Genomic DNA, 23,087 nt, shown 5'->3' with positions numbered 1-23,087 from the left:
CGATTTCCTTTTTGGAGTTTCGCGTTGTCCACCTTCCTGTTTACAATTCTTCCAAGCTTGTATCATCTGCAAACTTTGAAAATGTCACTGCACACCAAGATCCACCATCTACAAGGTTCAAGTCAGAGGTGTGATAGTATACTCCCACAGCAAGGAGATGATGTTGAACTTGTATAAGATACCTGTTAGGCCTTCACATTCTGAAGGCCAATTAGGAATTGTCAGCACATCCTGGCAGTCAGCAATGTCCCCATCCCATGAATGAATAAAATGACAATTTTCAGTGCCAGTATGATGCAAGGTATTAGACCCAGTAACTGGCAGAGTGTATCAAACAGCCATATTCTTTTGACTGTCTGCCTCAATGTTATTTGCACAGTGATGATAAGTATTTAGATCACTGGTTGTTTGATTGAACATAGGGCCTTTCTTTTCTTGTCAGCTTTAGTATTCTTCCTTTCAGCAACTTTGAGTTTTGTTTTTCCCCTGCTCTTTCAACAGAGTTTGACAGGGTGATTTTTCACAGCAAGGATAAAGTTCTTCAGCACCTCCTACATCAGTCCCTCTAGACTTCTGCAATTGGAGACAAATTTGAAAGCAGAAAAATCAGAAGTTCCAAGTATCAGTGATTCAATTTTGGCATCACTCATAGTACCCAAAAGATAGCCAGCATCGAGTCCAGTTTCTCACCCCCAATATTTCTGTATGTGGTATACAAGTGCATATGTAACATTCATTGTTTATTGTAGGCTGTAACAGCTGTGTTGCAGCAATGCAGTCTTCCAGAAATTTATGCTTAATTTCTGCTATTATTTAGCTGATTAAGATATTGCTATTGAGTGCACAGGCTGTGGATGGGTGGGCTCCATTCTGCTGGGGAGATCATACTTCACACTGTCAGGTTTGCATAAAAGGTACTTGTAGATACTTCAGTCATTTTCCCATCTGTCTTTTGAAAACATGTTCTTCAGTTTTTCATTTTACAATCCAGTCCGTTTTTGGCTTAGTGATTGAAAATAGATAACAGCGCAGGGCTTTGATCATTGCCTCCACGTGGCAGTTCTGCAGTTTTCACCATATAGTTTGCTTTTATTTTGCCTGATGTTTTACTGGGTGTTTAAAAGCTCATATTAACTCACTCTGATTATGAAGGAACGTGTTTTAGTTTTGATGACATGGAGATGAAATTGGCAACTCTGAGGACTTATGTGTAAGAAAAATGTTTTGTTTTTGAAAATTAAGCCAGAAATTCATATACTTCGGCAAACAACAAACCAGTTATGCATAGGGCTGAATGGGAGTCACGTAAATATCTCAAAGTTGTGTTGAGTTTAATGGAGTTCAGTTCATGTGTGTATTTTTGCTTTCTGGAATGATTTAATGAATTTCTGTTGCTCAGTGTGACTGGACTAGACAAAATGTAATTAGAGTATTCGATTTCCATTAGACAGTGACCTTAAGCAGTGAGGGAAGAACACATACCCAGTGTTTAAGAATGGAGTTCTCAACTAATTAATTATTCTGTACTGATTTTTAGCTAACTGTAAGTAGGTACAGATGTTTGTAGAGCCACGGGATAATTTAAAAACTGTGCCAGAGACTTGTTGGAATTAGTCCACTCCTTCGGAAAAATTGTTACATAAGATCAAGAGAATTTAAATTGAGTGTTGTTCATTGGCAGCAGTGCGATAGAATCTTCAATGAATCTTAAAGCCTAAACTCTGCTCAGTGAGGTGGGGTCTTTTTGTAATAGCTTATGAATAATCAAAGTACAGGAATATAATTATGATTAATTAGTTGCCACAATAGATCTGTTTTGCCCCTTGTCAGGAAATTGTCTGAATGCACAATTGTAAGACAAGTTAGAGGCTAACATTGCTGCAGGAGATTTGTAGAATGATGCTCAGCATTTAACTGCCTTTATTACAGTAATTGCAAACAAGACTTAGGCCTGAATTTCAGCTTGAAGATGTGTTCCACAGCAGGCTCCAGGACTGCTATTCTAAGGACAGGAAACCTGGAAGCCTGGGTTTCTGTATTCTCCTTTAATGTTTTTAACTCTGCTATTGCCCATAAACAGCTCAATTTATAGGCTTACAGTTGTGTCAGGTGAGAATTCTGCAGCACAAAACCACAGCAAAGGAGAGCAATTTGGATTCAGAAGGCTAGGAAGTTTCACCAGAGTGGGGAAAGTCGGTGTTTTTTTTTTTATGAACTGATTACAGTTCTCCTGAAAATTATAATATTTATTGTGAAAAAATTGTCTTGCTTTCTCTTGACTTAAAATGGCCAACATGAAGAAAATGTTTTCTTTCTACAGTGGGATATTCGATCTGGAGAGATTGTTCAGGAGTATGATAGACACCTAGGAGCTGTGAATACCATCACATTTGTGGATGAAAACAGGCGATTTGTGAGCACTTCTGATGACAAGAGCCTCAGAGTCTGGGAATGGTATGTTTCTTTGCTGTGGAGATGAAGGTTCATGTTCTTTTTTTTATATATGTGTGAGATAGGAGGGAAAAATAGCTAAATAAGAATTACACACCAATAAAGTGCCTATCTGTTCCCATGGTGGAACTTTCCTAAAAAAAATATTTATTTTATTTATACTGTGGTTCATGTGAATAATGCAGATGTTTTCCCAAAGTTGCAAATTCACTAGTTTATTCAGAATCTTTATTCATGGTTTCTTTAGAAATTTACTTGCGTTATGCAATGGTAAGTATTCTGCTGTGTCTGTTATTTAGAGTTTACACTGCCTCAATAGTTGTAAATATTTCACAATTTGAAATACTCATCATTGCTGATCAGATTTGTGAACCAATTATGGTGTCCAGTAGTAAAGAACACAAGTATGTTGTTCACTGCTTGGATTATTAATGAGCTAAAACTCCTGATTTCCTAACAGCTTGAGAATTAGATCAGATTTTATGTGCCAATAACATACTGTAACTTAAACTTCTTGAATAAGCAGAGTTAAAATCAAACTTCCATCACTCACTACTGTTGAGTAAAGCAGCAATTGCAAGTAGTTTGAAGCATTTACAGTAAAGAATTAATGTAATTTAGTTGAATTCTAAAAGCAGTGGTGTGTTTCTTCTGATGTTTTTTTTAATAGTTTCCTGCCTCTGTTCTTCCGATGCGGTCAAGTAGTCCTTTCTCATCTGGGTTATTTGAATGCAGGTCATTACAGCTTCTCACAGTATCCAGAAGAGTTTTCCACTTTGATTCCTAAAACTAGAGTCATTGGGAATCGCAAGGAAAGCTTTCCACTGGCTAAAGCACAAATTAAAATGGTTGTGATTGTTGGAGGCAGTTATCTCAGTACCAAGTCATCATTGGTAGATATTTTCTAATCAATGTGTTCAGAGATTTCAGTACACACCTGTGGAACTGGGAGGACTTAAAACCAGGTCTTCTGGCTCAGAGGTGGGGACACTAACACTGCACCACAAGCCCCCATAATTCCTCAGGGTAATATCAAAGGCCCAACAGCTGCTGCACCAATACAATACAATATAGCACAGGAACAGGCCCTTTGGCCCACCAAGCCCTCTCTGATTCCTAGTCCTTATTTAGACCGGCTACCTGTTGTCCATATGTAGTTTCTATCCCTGAGTTTACCTCCTGTTCATGTTTCTATCAAGATATGCCTTAAACTTTGCTAATATGCCCACTTTCACCATCTCCATCCGCAGTGCATTCCAGGCACCCATCACCCTCTGAGTAAAAAATTTTCCCCGTACTTCCCCCACCCCCCCCAAACATTCCCCCTCTGACCTTAACCTGTGCCGTCTTGTTGATCTTTCTACCCTGTCACTGCCTCTCATAATTTTGTAGACCTCTATCAGGTTAGCCCCTCAGCCTCCTTCTTTCCAGTGAAAACAATTGAGTTTATCCAACCTCTCCTCATACCTAAAAACCCTCCAGATCAGGCAACATCCTGGTAAAACTTCTCCGTACCCTCTCCAAAACATCCACATCCTTCTGGTAATATGGCAACCAGAACTGCATGCAATATTCCAAATGTGGCCTGATGAAAGTTTTATACAGTTGTAACATAACTTGCCAGCTTTTATATTCGACCGATGAAGGCAAGCAAGCTGTCCTCCATCATAACATTAGTAGTAGGGATTTACGCTGTGATTGTTCAGCACCAATCGTCAGTTGTCAGATACTGAAATGGCCTGTATTCACATGCACAAGACCTGGACAGCATCCAACATGAGCTAATAAGTAGTAAGTTAAATTCAAGCCACACAAATGCAGTCAATGACCAGCTCTATCAAGAGAGAATATAACCATCTTTCCTTGACATTCGATGGCATTCCCACCACTGAATTCTGCGCGATCAACATAATGAGGATTACCATTTACCAGAAACTGAACTGCATTGGTCATGTAAATTTTGTGGCAACAAGAGATGGTCAGAGGTTAGGAATTCTACATTTAGTAACTTACCTCCTGTCTCGCCTATGGATGTCCACCATTATCAAAGCACAACTCAAGTATGATGGAATACTATTCATTATCAATCTCCTGACTGAATTCAGTTCCAAAAACACTCGATCTTGATACCAGAAAGGATGAAGCAGCCCATTTGATTAGCACCCCATCTAACACCTTCGATATTCACTACCTTCACAAACAACACACAGTGGCAGCGGTGTGTATCATTTACAAGATGCATTGCAGCCATTCACCAAGGGTCTTTCAATGACACCTTCCTTCCACACCCATAACCACCACCACCTGCAAGTTCCCCTTGAAGCCACATACCATGCTGTCTTTAAAATATAATGCTGGCTATTCACTGTTATTGGGTCAACGTCGTGGAACTCTCTAATAGCAGTGTATACATCATATGGACTGCAATGGTTCAAAAAAGCCGTTCACCAACACCCTCTCAAGGGCAATAGTAATGGACAATAAATGCTTGAGACATTCACGTTCTATAAAAGAACTTTTAAAAAACCACAAGATGTTGATGAACAGCTGAGTTCCTGTTGCCAGTGCCAGTGTTGCTAAAGATAGTTTGCAGAGACCTAGAACTTCAGTTGCAAAATCAAAGTGTGTCTTTAGCCAACCAGCAAAATACACACAATCAATTAAAATCTTATACGTGGTATTACCTTGTTTCCATCCACTTTGACTAGTCTTTTTTCAGCTAATAGCCACAAAACAATTGTGCTTAATTGGAATTTCTCTAACCCTGCTGATGGCTTAGCTATTGAATAAAAGGGTGACTGATAAAAATTAATACTGTACAGACTTATTCTGAGCAGAAGCCAGTGATATGGGTACTATGATTGAACAAAGATTAACTCAGCCAGATGATCATAACTAAATAGTGCTCATTGAATACATATGTGACTATAAAACAAGAATAAGATTGGTGACAAAAACTGAAATTGCTTGAAAATCTCAGCAGGTCTGGCAGTATCTGTGGAGAGGAATCAGAGTTAATGTTTCAGTTCCAGTGACCCTTCTTCAGAACCCTGCAAGTAGCAGACTATTTAGGCTCACAGTTGAAAGTTGGCCTCTTAAGCAAAGTACTGGAGGGCTGTCAGGACCATAGAACTGTACATCAGAAAGAAGTCAATACTTTTGAAAGGAAACAATTGTGTTTGCTTCCTTACCTTATTCCCTCAGTATGATCTAGATGCTTTCCAAGCATGTACTCCAATGATTCCAGCTCAAACTGTCAAGAATAACCATGATTGAAATAATTTCTTTTTCAGTTTCAGTCTTTCCTTTTTCTCAAATTCCATTTGCATTATTTTGTCCAGCTTAAAATCTGTCAATACACAGCAGAAAATATAGACTAAACGGAGGACATGTACTATATAGAACGAACCTTTGGGGATCTGGGGGAGTAGGTGCAAATTTGTTTTCAAGGAGTTACCATTTCTTATCTAGTCATTCCTCATGCATTTCCGTAGTAATAACTTTTCATCACACATGTGTACCCACCCTTCATTCATTTTTCCATTGCCATTCAGCAATAGTGAAATACTTTATCTAGTCAGTGGCCCCTAAAACTAAGCTGTAGTGCTGGATGAAAAATTTAAAAATTGGAATTTGGAGTAAATCAGAAAACAATGAATGTATATCTCAGTATAAATAAAATTATTCAATCCATTATCTGCTTTTCCCTTGATTATTTGAATTTGTTCTAATGCTTTATAATTCCATGACACAGACTACTTCTAAATCTCTCCTCTAGTATCTGTTGTTCAGTACAAGATAAAGGCAAAAGCTCTTGATATCTTGAAAGGAATTAGTTGATTTGGCAGGACTGACTAGTTAGCGGATATGATCACTTAACTAGTAAATTAACTCTGCTTTGATTTTAAACTCACTTATTCCATTCCATAAAATAGACTCATTTGCTTGGAATGAATTAAAAAACAAGAAAAATATATAATTTTAATTTCAAATTATGTCTATTATTCTATTCTGTATAGCAAATGTGCTTTTTGGAAAGGGACCTTTTGTTTGTTAAATAAGCTTCCTGAGCATCATGTTTTCCTCAAACTTCTTTAATATCAACGGTCAGATTTTCATGAAGTAAATGCTGTAATGTCTGCCTCTGCTCTAGCTTTACAATCAGTGCACAATATGTATAATCTTGAAATTAAAATGAGATTATCATTCCTTTTATACAAACAGAATCAAAGAGTATGATTTTCAAACTAAAAATTATGGAATGCATTGATGTTGGTTTGAGAAAAGAGTTCTGATAATTCCTTTCTTAAATATTTTGCGGTTCTATGTAAAGTATTATGTTGTGCAGTTAACATCTCTCTCTATTGATGCCTGTTTGAACTAGCTGTAGCAACTTTTACAGCAGTAACTTGGAGGTTGTTTTTCCCTGCATGCCTTATTTTTCCAACAGCCTGTTTGGCTCACTTGATAGTGCTTCATCTGTAAATCAGGATTTAAGTACATTGTCTAAACAGTCATGAGGGAATGCTGAATTGTCACAGGTGTCTGGTTGATTGCATGGTGATATTCAAAAGAACGGGTGGTTCAATAATATCTTTGTCAACATTCCTCAGCTAACATTGCTATCGTAGATTTCAGATGCTCTTTAATGGACATGTCACATGTAAGTTGATTGCTGTATTTAGAACATAGAACATAGAGCACAGGACAGGCCCTTCGGCCCACGATGTTGTGCCAAACTTTTACCCGATCCTAATGTCTATCTAACCTCCACCCCTACCTAATACTATCATCCAAATGCCTATCTAATAGCCGCTTAAATGCCCCTAATGAAGCCGACTCCACTACCCTCTCCAGCAATGCATTCCACGCCCCGACCACTCCGAGTAAAGAACCTACCTCTGATGTCTCCCCTATATCTGTCTCCACTCACTTTAAAACTATGCCCCCTCGTAATAATTACCTCCACCCTAGGAAAAAGTCTCTGGTGGTCTACTCTATCTATAACTCTGATCATTTTGTACACCTCTATCAAGTCACCTCTCATCCTTCGTCGTTCTAAACAGAAAAGCCCTAGTTCTCTCAACCTTCCCTCGTAAGACCTTCCCTCCATTCCAGGCAACATCCTAGTAAATCTCCTCTGCACCTTTTCCAACGCTTCCACATCTTTCCTGTAATGAGGTGAACAGAACTGGACACAATACTCCAGATGTGGCCGAACCAGGCTTTTGTAGTGATGAATTCACTTGAAAACTATTTTATGGGCTTTTGATGTGGCTAGGAATGTCCTGAAAGCATGGCATACAAGTACAGTCTTATTCATTTGTTCCTTTCTCTAGTTTCCCTTTAATGGAAAAGGAACTTCTACATGGCCACATGCCAGTTGGTTGGATTAAGTTTATAAATGATTAATATAACGGGAAGCTGCTATGTTTTTATGTAATTGTAAACTGAAAACCTTCACTGAACAGTTATTCTATTAAGAATGCAATGCTTTTACAAAGCTGTCTTTTTTTTAAATCAGATTGAGTGAATTTAATACCTAACTTTTAATTTGATGTTATGGAACTTGAAATATTTTAGCATGTGACAGTTTGAAAGAAAAGAATGTTTTCTATCTAGGCTAGAATAATGTAAACTGCAGAAAGTAAGCAGGACCTGAGTAGAAATGTAGCTGAAAGCAGCATCCTAATTTGGAGATAGCAAGAACTGCAGATGCTGGAGTCAGAGACAACACAGTGTGGAGCTGGAGGAACACAGCAGATCAGGCAGCATCAGAGAAGCAGGCAAGTTGACGTTTCGAGTCAGGACCCTTCTTCAGAAATTTCTGAAGAAGGGTCTTGACTCAAAACATCAACTTTCCTGCTCCTCTGATGCTGCCTGATCTACTGTGTTCCTCCAGCTCCACACTGTGTTGTCTCTTCCTAATTTGGAGTCCGTGCTTAGGAAAGTGCAACTTTTTAATCCAGTGGAGTACAGCAAAATAGTGGTCATGTTACTGGACAAGTAATCCAGAGGCATGGTCTAAAGATCCAGAGCTAGGAATAGAAATCACAGCATGGAAGCTGGGGCTTAAATCTATATTAAATAAATCCAAAGTTAAAAAGCTAGTTTCAGTAATGAGGACCACAAAATTATTATTAATGTGGTAAAAGTACATCTGATTCATTAATGTCCTTTAGGGAAAGAACCCTGCCATCACTATCTGGTTTGACCTGTGACCCTTAACTGTTCTCTAAATTGCCTAGCAAGCCACTCCAGGCAATTAGGGTTGGGGAACAAGTGTTGGCCTTGTGATACGACACAGAGACAGACAGCCAAACAGCCAAATGAAATCAGCCTTCCTGTACCTGTGTTGAGGAGAGGCAATGGCCTGCTGTGTTCATCCAGTTCTACACCTTGTTGTCTCAGATTCTCCAGCATCGGCAGTCCCTACTATCTCTGCAATAATGTTCTGGGGGCTCAGGTTTGAATCACACCATGGCAGATGGTGGAATTTGAATTTTTTAAAAATGCAGTTAGAGTCTAATGATGACCATGAAACCATGGTTGATTGTCAGAAAAACCCATCTGGTTCACTAATGTCCATTAGGGAAGGAAACTGCTATCCTTACCTGGTCTGACTCCAGGCCCACAACAATGTGGTTGACTCTCAACTGCACACTGGGCAGTTAGGGATGGGCAATAAATGGTGCCTGGCCAACAATGCCCTCAACCTGTGAATGAGTAAAGAGAAAAGAAACAACACAGTAATATTAAAATAATGACCTTCAAAGTTTACCCTAGTGGTTCCTAACAAGACTTTTGAATAACGAATATTAGACTTTGTGAATACCAAAACCACACACCAGTTTATAGCATGAACAAAAAATTTAACAATTTGTTATTAATAACTTTAGCAGAGGAAAATTAAACAACAAGGTAATCTAATTAATGCCCAAGATTGAAACCCAATAGTTCCCACTGTAGCACAAAGTCAGATGGATTAACAGACATAGTTAAGGGAAAAATCAAAAGGAAAAATTAAATGAAATGTAACTGGTCAGTTAAGCAGTCTCCACAATCCGTAACATCAACATAGGGACTTCTATATTGCTTGTTTTCTGGTAACACCAATACATGCAGGTTGCATCCAGTAGGCTTTGAGGAATATTAATTTTAATTCTTTTAGCTGAGATTCTGTTATCTGAACTTTCAATAAGTTAATAATAATAGGACGGCCAGGGAGCAAGCAGCCTCTATCCTGTAGCTTTCACAGGCACAATCCTTCACCCTAATAAAGTCCAAAAACCATATCAACCTCTGGCCTCTCACTGCCAGACTGGCCTCCCGACGAGGTCCCAGTTAACATTCAGCATCTGCATAAGCCCTCTCGGAGCTGAAGCATCTATAGAATACTTTTTGACAAGAAATAATCTGCAATTAGATTTCAGGCCTGGCCTCTCAAACAGATAACAGCTTGCATGGTCTTTTTTTTAAACGCAAACTGCAGCTCACAGTTCACAGCTCATATTTTTAAAAATGAAAAATCAGTGAGTTTTCTAACAGTTAGCAACAATGTCCACATTCCATGAAATAATACTTTTTTTTTAGCAAGCTCACCTGTCATCTTGCCCTTTGGAGTCAATTGTGATTGGTAAGTGACTTACATGTGACTCCAGATCTACAGCAATGTGACTGACTAACTATCCCTTCAAATAACCAGCAAACCACTGAGTTGTAATCAAAAAAGTGGCTCATTACCATTTTCTCAAGGCCAATTAGATAGAGGTAGGCAATAAATGATGGGATTACACAATATCCTGTGAATGAATAAATAAAACCAATCTTTGAACACAGGATTATAAACATCAAATTGGATCTTTAAATTATTAAATGTCAATATATCTCCTTAACTTTTACTGTTAACCATTTGATTTCTCAAAAGAATTTTCCTGTTTTTGAATTCTTTGCTTTTATTTCCTACATGTAGTCACATTGCTATGCACAAGTTTTCAAGGAGCCATGGGCTGAACTTTATTAAAATAGGGTGTCTATTTCAGGAAGTTTTATAGAGGATTTCTCCTTGAGTTCTAGCAAGTTTTCTTGTAATTCTGTGGTGATTATCTCATTTTGTGTACACCATGCCTCTGTGGCACTACCCTTGCACCATTTTGCAATCACCAGTGGTCCACTTCCTCACCACTCCTGGGACCTTCCAAGATTTTTGATGCCATAAAATCCAGCTGTGCCACAAGTCAGTGTGCCAACCATGAATAGCTCTTCACAGTAGTGGGAAGGAAAAGAGACAAAGGAAAGGAAATAAAACCGGACAGCTTCTGAGGGCACATCACTTGGGTGACACTTCATTGGAAGTCACACATTTGTATAGCTTGCACCTGCATTTGGTAAAAATTACAACAGTAACAGCCTTGATACATTAATGGTTTGAGGATTGATAAATCCCACAGAGATTCTCGGTAGATAATTGAAATCAACTAGTTACATAAAATTTAGCAAAGCTGTGACCTTGACTGCCATTGGGATAGGATGGCCAGCACTCTTTCAGGTTGCAAGTCCTGCTGCCGCAGATGACACAGTTATGTGACAGTTTCCTTGGACAGCCTCAAACTGCAGCAACAATGTGCCTTGTTTACCTGGAGGAAGTGACATTGAGGACGATAAACTTCTGTACTTCTGCATCCTGAGAGAACCTATAGCTGTAACCTCTATATGCAGAGGCTTTTAAGCAATAGCTGGTAGTTTCCTCTGGTCCTGGGTTTGCTAGGTATTTCTCAGCTTATCTGTGCCAATGTTGCACACAGCCATTGTGAGAATAATCCCTGCTGCATCTGGATCTGTTGGTCATGTACTAATGAACCTGTGTGGGAAGCATCAGAAATAGGCACAGGTCTTTTTCAGTATGAGCAGTTGGCATTCGCAACACACACAAATGACTGCTTGACGTAGTATTCATTACACTGGGACATGGAAGACTCTGACAAGGAGCAGTATGGAATGTTTAAGTGGAACTTTGACAAAGTGGACCTTGTTCTGATGTATGCAGTGCAAGGTCTGACACGCACATACAATAGGAGATTGGAAGTGCAGCAAGATTATTGAAACCTAGCCACCATCCCCCACCCCATCCCACCCAAGAGAGTCAACATTACATAAAAGAGCATTTGAACTCCTGATTCAAGGTGAAAGGAAATCCGCTGAATACCTTTGTACAGACAGCTAGACCTTGGGTTGTCTTTGTGAATTGTGGTCCGCAGGTGATAGTTTACCGTCACGTGATTACTTGTAGTACACACAGATAATAGTGATTAATTTACAATGGTCAGTGACATGATCACAATTGCTTATGGCCAGGATTTGTATTCCACATTGTTGGACACTGTATGCATGTCACATGCAGAATTCTATGATTGCAGATGTCTTCAACCTGTACTGTGCACATGCCTGATTATGGTAATTAAAGTTACTCACACATAGAGCCCAAGTTTTCAGACAGAATAAACTACATACTCCGCCCACTCTAGGTGTGGCGGCAGTCATCTTTCATTTAAATTGAGCATTTACAATCTCGATGATAATAACAGGCCCAACCTGTTAATCTAGGTGATCCAGCAAACCTCATGTCCCTTCTTTCCACTCCCTTTTGACCCCATCAGTTCTGATCTTCCACATGTTTCCACCCAACTCTTTCATTTGAGTGACAACACAGTGTGGAGCTGGAGAAACACAGCAGGCCAGGCAGCATCAGAGGAGCAGGAAAGTTGATATTTCAGGTCGGGACCCTTCTTCAGAAACCTTTCAAGTCTTCATTTTCCAACAATATTCCCTGAGTCCTGAGCATATAGCTCAATTGTGCCAATCACTGTGATGCACTGACTCCTCTACCCCCATCATCGAAACTAGGGGAGTGGTGACTGTTGACTAACCACCACCCCCATCCCATGTGTTCCAATGCACTGTTGTCTTCAATCCTTATGTTGAGTTGGCCATTGTCACAATTATTGTCCTCTCTGCATCCCAGTATGGTGCTTTCAATCCCCATAATTGACTTCCTCGAACAACACCAAGAATGCTGGAGAAATTCAGCAGGTCTAACTGCATCTGTAAAGACATGAGCGTATTGAATGGTGGAATAGGCTTAGAGGGCCAGGTGGCCTACTCTTGACCCTTATTTATATCTTCTAATTTTTTCCAGCATTCTGTTAGTTTCGGATTTCCAGCCCTCCACAGCAGTGGCTCCTAATAACCCACTAGTAATCAGCTTCTGAGGATTGACCATAGCCCACACCCTGACCAACAAATCTGGTCAGCACGGATGAGTTGGACTGAAGGATCTGTTTCCATGCTTTATGACTGTACAATTTAGAAGGGCAGCCCTGACTGATGAGTTACCAGATCCGTGACTGACATTTTTGCTGCTCCCTACTGATTTTAACACTAATTAGTTGCATTGGACCTGCAGGACTGACTGTGGCACATTCCCTGGACTGTGATGATACAGACCCCTCGACCCTTGCCATCCCATTACACTCTCTGACCATGTCCGAGCCCCTGAATTGAGATCAGATGCTGACCTTGACTGACTGTGGTGGAAACCCCAGACTGATAACAATCCCTCTTGACTGAGGACTACTCTCCTTAGACTTTGCCATGTCTCAATTTGGTTGCAGTACATGCAATTTGTTTGATGTGTAAGCTTCTGGCACAAGCTATTTGTGTGACATTGATGTAGCACGGTGCTGTACAGAACTAGATCTACTGACTGATCACTGCTGACACCAGCAACAAGATGCATGGCTTTGTGTCTGTGCTGAAAGGCAAGGCAAGGAAGAAGTCCTGTGAAACCTCTAAGTTCTGAATGAGGTAGTAAAACCCAAAAGGGTAAAACAAAGCATAGATGCTGTGAGCAGCCAAGTAGGCGTGAAGTGAGCAAATGCTAAGAAAACAAGTGAAGAGCCTTGAGATGCACCTTGCTCCAATGCATGAGGTGTGTGTGTGTGCCTGTGCCTGCATAGTCTAGCAGCAGCATTACACTCAAAGGTGTCAGTGCGCTACAAAGCACAGAATTGACGTGGAGAACTGTATTCTTAAGTGCGACACAAATGTGCCATGGTGTAGTGAGGACATGTTTAATGGCAATATCCATGGACGATAGCTGCAAACCCTCGCTAGCCAATGTGCAGGCCCAGAGTTATTGGGGACTGCTGTCCAAAACGGAGGCCGAGAGGAAAAAGTGGTGAGCTGGAGCCACCAGGTACTTGCTCTGACTTTCATGTTTGGAATTGCTGTCCTCTAGTTTCTGCCAAGTAACAGAATTAAAATGTGTATAAATGAAGTGAGAATAATTAATGACAAAATGTTAATACATGCATATTGGCCACTTAGTAACAAGATTCTTGGTCTCGCTGTTAAAACCATGTCTGACTGTTCTGTTTTTCTTGACATCAAGAATTGAATTTTTCTGATCTTTGTCTTTCAGGGGTTGGGAAAAAAACCCAGTGTTTTTCTTTCACCTTCATCATTTCTCTAAAGCAAATATGAAAGCAAAAGACATATTTTCAAACCCCTTAAAGTATAATTTCACACTCTACAATGAAATGTTGTATCATTCATACAGTTGAAATTTTTAAAATTCTTTTCAAAGTTCTTTTAAAACCTTCATTTAATTTTTTTATATTTTAAATTATAGGAATAGCATCACTGACGAGGCTGATACTTGTTACCCATTCCTAGTTGCTGTTCAGCTGTGTAGCGTGCATGAGCAGTTAACTGTCAGTCATTTTGCTGTGACAAATTTCCATTCCAAAAGAACACTAGTGAAGCAAATGGACTTTTACAACAATTGACAATAATTTTATGATCACCATTACGGAAACTAATTTTATCTCGAGTTTTCATTAATTAGATACCACCAGCTATTATGGTAGGATTATAAACCATGTCCTGAGATACACATAGTTCTGATTTTCCTTTTTGTCTTTCTTTCTTTCTTCCTCCCTCACCCAATAAACATGTCGTGTCTACTTTAAAATATTTGCTGAGAGAACAAAGTACATCTTCTCGCAGCTTTCTATGATGTTAAACCAGGAGTCCATTTTTTTTGAGTGCTCCGTGTGAGATTTTCGTACGGGTTGTATTTTGGGTTCAGAGGCCTACTAGCTCTTATCAAATGATGCGGTCACATATAACCTTACCTTTGGCCAAATCACCTGACCTACCCACGTATCCAAACTGAAACTCATGCACAGCACATAATGTTATGTAGTATGTCAAAAATGGTCAGTTTTCCTTTATACTGGCACTATAATAATACATGATCATGTACAAGTCAAAGGCATCAGAGCCCATGTTTCTTTTTTAAATTTAAAGGTAAAGTGCAGGATCGGGAACATCAGATTATCTATTATAATCCAAAACAAACATTCTCTGCCCCTGTGGAAGTTCACTTGTTCAGTATGGTCAAGACTGAGATTGATGATAGTAGTACGTAGAAATCTAAGGGATATGAGGATAGTGCAACAAACTGGCAGTGTGATAAAAGATCAGCTTTGAACTAACTTATTGATGTAGCAGACTCAAAGGCCCTACTCCTTTGTTCCTAATGCTTTCACTCATCTCAATTTCTACAGCAAAAATTGAATTATTAGCTGGAATTAAGTCAGATGGCAGCAGCTCCAAAACTTCCCATGCCCCCCAACTCCAGGACTGGCTGAAAGTGGGCCAGCCCTCATGGGCACTCACTTTGCTCAAGGAGGCTGAATGACAGCCTTCCCTGAGCCTGTTCCTGCCGCCTTAAGTCTCCTTCATTTTGTAGGACCAGCCAGAATAGCTCTGCTATTCACAGCAATGCACCAAGGTTATTTCCACAGCTGGTCTAAACCTACAACCCCCTCCTTCTGTGAGGACAAAAACAGCAGGTAGATGGGAACACCACCACCTGGAAATACCCTTTCAACCCATGCACCATCCTGACGTGGAAATATATACCATTGCTTCACCATAGCGGAGTCAGAATCCTGAAATTCCAAGAGCAATTAAGGATGGGCACTGGATGCTGGCAAAGCCAGCAACACGCACAACTATGAATGAATTAAAGAAAAGGTTCCTTCAAATCCTTCCCTTGCTGTTCCTCAAATCATCAATTCTATCTCTTGTGGAGTAGTAAGTGTGAGGGAGAACGAACCTGTGAATGGAGGAGCATGAGAGACAAAATCTCCAATGAAAGGAGCAGCTCCTCAAAGATCATGTCTATATTTCACATATAAAGGGCAGCCTTTCTTTGATTGTGCCATGATTAATTTTACTTGGGTGATTTGGGCTTTTGGAGTGAATTTCCAACTGCCCCTGTGTTTTTTGAGAGCTAATGGTTCCCCTCCACACCTGTTCCTCCTTTTTCCAGCAGCTTTCTTCTGTCACCTTGAAGTTTAAGTGTTGCCACAGGCAAAACATCATTTGGCTGTCATGATTTTCAAGGGGATGTAATGTGAGCAATTTCCATGGACAAAGATAATCCCATTTTCTTATTTCACACAGAGTGTTGTGAAACTAAATTATGATATCGCCAGCGGTAATTTTTATTGAAATATCAATATGATGTGGTCTTTCAACAACTTTGTTTATGCAGCAGGCTGAAATAATCTGGGGACCAAGAAATTAGTACCTGAAGACACTTAAAACAGAAAACTGGAGCCAATAGATCTGTGTTGCCGTTTGTACTTGACAAGCCTCCTCCTACCTTCCTTCATATCATACTGTTAGAACATATCCTTCAATTCTTTGCTCTTTCATCTACTTTGCTAGATACCCTAAATGCGAACTCCCTGTTGAGATAAAATGTGATATCTCAACTGCTTTCTTGCAGACACCAGACATTAAACTTCTAATTTTTAAGCATCCTTGACTTCATATCGAAATTCCATTCCATGAAATGACCAATCTGTGATTCATATAGCGTCTTTTAACGCAGTAACGCAGCCACTTTAAAATAGCATTATCAAAACAAAAAAAAATCACTGAGTCATAAAAGGAAATATTGGCACAGATAAATCAAAATTTGGCTAAAAGTTAAGTTTAACGAGCATCTAAAATTAAAGAGACAGATGTTTAGGGAAGGAATTCCAGAACTTAGGGTCTATGCGGATAAATCCATGGTACCCTTCTGTGATATGATTAAAATTGAGAATGCACAAAAGGCTAAAACTGGATGAGCACAGATATCTTTATTTGTAGAGTTGTAGACACTTATTATTTTTAAGTTAGCCAATAATTGGACCAGGAAATATACTTGTGCCTTACTTACATGTAACCCTTTCCCCTCCTAATAGGAGTCTGCCGAGCATCTGTTACATGCATTTTCCACAGTGCAATTAAATTTCTAGCTTTTTATGCATTACAGATGTGGGTACAATGCCAAAGAATGCTGTGAAAAAGAGCCCTCATATCAATCTAACGATGTAATTTTATGTTAATTGACATCATATATTTAAGAATGTATTGGCCGCATCTTTGCCTGCAATCTTAAAAAAATTTCCATGCCGTCTCCACTATGATATTCTGCAACTACTAGTAGTTGCTGCTTTAATGAGCAAGTATTTTCTGTACATAAATATTGGGAAGATCAGAGTTCTTTCCCTTTGATCTCTGTCACAAATTCTGTCCCCTAACCACAAACTATTCTTGTTTTCCTCTTGCCTGAGGCCAAATCTGACTGTTGCAAACTTAGTGGCATACTTGACCTTGAGATAAGCTTTCCACCACCTCTTCCTACCTTTGTAACATCATCCGATTCTGCCCCTGCATCAGTGCATCTGCTGCTGGAACCCTTTATTAATGTCTTGCTTACCTCTATTCCATGCCAACACACTTCTGGCCAGCTTCCCACATTCTATCCTCAGTCAACTTAAAATTATCCAAACCTCTGCTCTCTGTATTCTAATTCACGTCAAATGTCTTTAACCCCTGTGTTTGATGACCTGCATTAGCTTCCAATTAAGCAACATCCTGATTTTAAAAATTGGAATTATTGTTTTCTAATCCTTCCAATAACTTCAGCGTCTAGCCGAGTCCATAATCTTCTTCAGCACCAGACCCTCCAAGGTGCCTGTGCTGTTTACATTCTGAGTTTGTGAGCGTCTCCCATTTTAATCTCTTGAATATTGGTGGCCTAGTCTTCAGTACCTAGGCCATAAGCTCTAGAATTTGCTGTCTAAATCTTTCTCTGCCTGTCTTCAATATTCACTGTAAGCTGTGTGGCTGCACATTTGCTGGGAGACTCCATGCATGCTGATTGGCATTTTGCTGCATTGAATTCTACTTCCGGATGTCCAAATTAGAGGAAACGTTGCTTGTCTTCCCTACGTTAAGACCCACGTTAAAACCTACCTGTTGGACATGCTTGGCTTATATCCAATGGAGTTTAGAATTAAAAGATTGCTTAATTGGTATGTACAAGATCCTGAGGGGTTTTGACAAGGTGGCTATGGAAAGGCTGTTTCCTCTTGAGGAACCTAGAACTAGACCCCAATATTAATTGAGAAAGTCAGTATAAAGGGTTTAGAGGGGGCAGATTTCTTGAAATATATTCAGGAGAGCTTTTTATGTAAACATTTAGAAAGTGCAACCAGGAACAATGCAATGCCGGACCTAATTCGGTGAAACAAAGCTGGTCAGGTGTTCAAGGTGGCAGTGGGGGAGCATTTTAGTGATGGCAATCATGACACCACATAGTTTAAGTCTTTTATGGGTGAAATTTAGTTGCAACATGCCCAGAGAACCTTGGATGCCACAAATATTCAGGACAGGATAAGAGGGAAAAGAGGCTTCAAACAGGTACAAAGTATGCAAATGAACAAAGACTCTGGTGGAGTGTAGAAAATGCAGAAGCAATTAAGAGAGCAAAGAGGGGACAAGAAAAAGCACTGGTAGATAAAATTAGCGAGAATCCCAAGCTATTCTATGATCATATTAGGGTGAAGAGGATAACCAGGCAAAGAATACGGTCCATTAGGGACCAAGGGATCTGCAAGCAATCTATTCATGGAAGCGGAGGACATTGGCAGGGCATTAAACAAGTATTTCACATCTGTCTTCACTGGGGAGTAGGAGGTTGTGGTACTGAATTCAGGAAGAGAGACTGTGAGGTTCTTAAGCAGATTGACAAAGGGAATGAGGAGTTATTAGAGGTTTTAGTGGGCTTAAATGTGGACACTTCCCCAGATCTGGATGAGTTGTACCCCAGGCTGCTGTGAAAGAAAATTACAGGGCTCTGAGCCAAGTTTTTAATCTCTGGCTGTAAGGGAGATGCCAGAAGACAACCAATGTGTTTCCACTTTTCAAGAAGGGTGGTAGAGCTAAACCAGAGAATTACAGACCAGTGAGTGTCTCACAGGCAGTAGGGAAATGTAGAGAAATTTCTGAAAGAGCAAATTAATCTCCACCTGGAGAGGCTAAAAGTCAGCATGGTTTTGTCAGTGGGAGGTCATGTTTAACAAATTTGATTGAATTTTTTGAGGTAACCAGGTGTGTAGTTGAGGATAGTACAGTTAACGTAGTTAAAATCTTTGACAAGGTTCTATATGAGAGACTGATAAAGAAGGGAAAAGCACATAGGAACCAGGGTAACTGCAGCTAGTAACTCACCAAAGCCTGTCCACCATATTACAAGATACAAATCAAGAGTGTGATGGAATGCTCCCCACTTGCCTGGATGAGTGCAGCTCCTACAACACTCAAGAAGCTTAACATCATCCAAGACAAAGCAGCCCGCTTGATTGGCACCAAAACTACAAACCTCCAATCTGTCCGTCACTCAGTAGCAGCAGTGTGTACTATCTACAAGACTCACTGCAAAAATTCACCAGAGTTCGTCAGGTAGCACCTTCCTAACCCACGACACTTCCATCTAGAAGGACAAGGGCAGCAGATACATGGGAGCACCACCACATGCACATTCCCCTTCAAGCCACTCACCATTCTAACTTTGAAATATATCACCATTCCTTCACTGTCACTGGGTTGATATCCTGGAATTCCCGCCCTAATGGCATTGTGGGTCAACCAAAGCAGATGGACTACAGCGATTCAAGTAGGCAGCTCACTTTTTCAAGGGCAACTAGGGCTGGGAAATAAAAATAATGGGCAGCTTTTGACGCCCACATCCCATCAAAGAATTTTTTTTAAAAAACGAATATTGTTATCTTATGATAAGAAAAGCCTATATAGCATTAGAATGACACACACTTCTCCTTCACTTCTGTGGATTGATGCATCTGCCAGGATAATTGCTAAACAACTGCAGCGTAGCAGCGTTTTCTACAGTGAAAGGGCAGACAGGTAACTTTTTAATGATGGCAGTACTATTTATGGACATGATTTCCATTATAAAATGCATCACATTATTTTCATAGCATTGCAATTAGGCTGGAAACGTGCAAGTTTTTGCTGCCTTAACTTACTTTAAAGGAAAATCATTTAGAATTCATCAGTGTTATCCAATTCCCCCATTATGCAATTCCAGATGCTGTCTGTCACACTTCACTGACCTGAATATTTTAAAAAAAGGACCCCTAGGTTAAATTTGAGCAACAAACCAAGTTTGGGCAATAATCACATGAGTCAGCACATACCCAAGTTCCCTCAACAAATATAGATTAGTATGACTTCCGACCATTACTTGTCATATGTCTCTCCTAGGCCATTGCTGGTCAAGTGACATACTCTGCTAGCATTCCCTGCTTTAAGGAATCCAGGACAGGATTTTCAATGATCTATGGCCTTGGGTTTTGAGGCAGTAGCTGAAAATGTGAGAGAAGTCCCATCTGATCAATTCTGTGATGTATTCCCCCTCCACAGGACACTCCAGAAAACTGGAACTGGATATCCAACTATATGTAGTGCAGAAACAATTAATCCACTGGTTTGATTAATGGCACTCTCCATCCTGAAGATAGGGCACCCATTGAGCTAGGAAAGCATCTACGAAATGATGGCAAACTCCAAGCAGCAGATTGGTAGCCGTTGCTACCTGAGGCTCAATTCCTTAGTGCAGATACTGTAAGTAAATAGTCATAATGTGGCGGTGCCCATTAGTCCTGATCTCTTTCCCCTTTCTTTCAAGTGTCCTCAAACCATTTATATTTCTTGTAGCCTCTATTTGTGACCAGTGTCCACATATATTTCTGCCGCACCTACCTCTGCTGACCTGCTGTTCTAGTCAAGAGCTCCCTTGCTGCCTTGATTTATTGGAGTTCCCAGAGGCAGCTGCTTAATTGGTCAGCTCCTCCAGAATCTCCCTCCGGTTCTCTCTGCTACCCTTTACTAGTTACTGGTGCCAGTTAGCTCAGTTGGCTGGATGGCTTGTTTGTAATGCAGAGTGACTCTGAAGTCTAGGCTCCATTCTCATACCAACTGAGATCACCATGAAGGTACTACCTTCTCAGTCAACACTGCCTGTTGCCTGAGGCATGATAAACCTCACCACCTTTTGTCTCTCTCTAATGAGAGCGCAACCTATGCCGACTCTTGCTTCACTATGTTCAACATTCCATCCCAACAGGAACAGAATCTGGACATGAAACTTTGCTTCTAATATATACCACACCCAAATTCCTCATTCCTGTTGATGCTGTTTAGCAGCATTACCTCTAGACAACATTGTAATAAAATATTGTAGAAATGTCATTGCATTAAGGTCCATAAAAGTCCTCTGACGTGCAAGAAACATATTTTGTTTTGAAATCTTATTAATTCATCAGGAAGCTGTATTAATTTTAAGATAGCTGATTCACATCCAGTTTGTATGTTATGATTTTCAAGGGATTGTTGTTAATGTAATAATGGGGGTAGTGCTTTGTGAATTTTAGTAAGTTGTAACAGATTCCAATAAATCTGTGACCAGGCCAGATTTACAATACTGTACGTTTGAGCATTGAGATTTGAATTTCTTTTTACTGGCTGAGTTGGAAAATAATTCAAATATTTAAAATGAAAATATAAGCAAAGTATTGCAGATGCTCGAAATCTGAAATAAAAATAGAAAGTGTTGGATTAATTTAGCAGGTCTGGCAGCATCTGTGGAGGGAGAAACAGAGTTAGCGTTTAAGGTCTGATGTGACTGTTCAGAAGAGTTCTGAAGATGCTGCAAGACCTGAGTTTCCCCAGAATTTATTTATTCTTTAAGATGAAATGCTGCATGTCGCGAATAAGTAATGCATGAATAAGCAACTTATTAACTTGAACTGCTCACCAAATGGGAAGATCTTTGTTCAAAATTGGCATCAGTCAACCAAGAACCTAGACTGAAACATCACTACTGAAAAAGTGAAAAAGATGTATGGATTAGACTGCTTCTTAAAACAATTAAAATTGTCTTGTTAACTCTCTTTTTAATAAAGAATCTATTTGAGCACAGGATTGGGGACTTGAGGGTAAATTTGGAAATCTGCTGGGATCGTTTATTAAGGAGGACACAACTACGACTTAGAAGACCTCGGTGCCATCTGACAGAGTCAGATTAACTCTGGAGTTTTTTGAGAAAATAAGCAATGTGGATGCAGAGGAACTTGTCAATATGGTGTTAGATTTCCAGAAGGCACTTGACAAGGTGCCACATCAAATGTTACAATGCAAAGTGTTACAAAGTTGGATAGAGTATTCATGAATTGAAAGGCAGGAAGTTAGAATGGTTAGTTTAAAAAGAAGATAGTGGAGAGGGAAACAAAGTGCCTGATCCCTGTTAAGTTATTGTGCTTTGCCTGTGCTTGGAAGTTTACAAGTACTGTGCAGAGAGAGTGCCCAAATTGAAACATTTTCTATCAAACAGCCAAGCAGCATTTTTTCCAAGACAACAAGTTTGAATTTGGCCAATTAATTAAAACCAAACACTCAGCGATTCAAAGCCAATTGAACTTAAAAACTGATGGTGTTGACAACCTGAAAACAATCTTATTATAAGAATTTGATGTGTAATAGGGAATATATAAAAAAAGGTTTTTTGAAGATCAAGGGGAGAACCAGCTCCCAATTGCCAAGGGAGAACATCTTTTTTTTTTGCTCTCCAAGAAAGCACCATCTAATTAATTAAAGGTACCAAAGTATTTTTAGCTTCGAGTCCTCACAGAAGAAATTACAGCGAAAACATCCCTGACAGCAGAATCAGTGGAAGAAAGGTATTTGTGGCATAATGGAAAAGGCAGAGTGTTCCAGAAAGACAGTCTATCCGACCTTGGAGAGACTAAGTTTTAACTTATTGTTGTCTCATTATTACGGTTTATACAAGTGGGACTCGTGTTTATTTGAACTGCATTCCAGAAGAATTTAGGCCAATTAGGGAGTAGTTAGTAGTCTAGGGGTGGAATTGTTTGGTTTGTTAGTAATTCTGTTAATTTGTTCATTGTTAGAATTAAATAAATAAATTGTTCCTTGTTATTTATAAAGTTGGTCAGGGATTTTCTTTCTTTTAACCACTCTTAACAGATTACAAGGAAAAAGGCAAGCTTTTCTGGGTGTTCCGGGGTAATTATGAAAAGGGAGCCTCTACTCCAGTCATAATAGATTGGGGATAACAATGTGTGGAGCTGGAGGAACACAGCAGGCCAGGCAGCATCAGAGGAGCAGGAAAGCTGACGTTTCGGGTCGAG

The 23,087-nt window shown here is 39.7% G+C and overlaps 1 protein-coding gene across 1 annotated transcript in view; it reads left to right on the top strand.

Moving 5' to 3' along the window:
* The window catches only part of cdc40 (cell division cycle 40 homolog (S. cerevisiae)), a 134,828-nt gene that overhangs the window by 94,565 nt on the left and 17,176 nt on the right, over positions 1–23,087 (top strand). Inside the window, exon 12 of the mRNA XM_048596686.1 lies at positions 2,321–2,454. Coding sequence (XP_048452643.1) covers positions 2,321–2,454 — 134 coding nt within the window. The remainder of the gene's footprint in view (positions 1–2,320; positions 2,455–23,087) is intronic.

This window comes from Rhincodon typus, chromosome 5 (assembly GCF_021869965.1).
Source record: "Rhincodon typus isolate 14 chromosome 5, sRhiTyp1.1, whole genome shotgun sequence".
NCBI lineage: Eukaryota > Metazoa > Chordata > Chondrichthyes > Orectolobiformes > Rhincodontidae > Rhincodon > Rhincodon typus.
The sequence above is the reverse complement of the archived record's forward strand: the minus strand, read 5'-3'. Positions and strand labels throughout refer to the sequence as shown.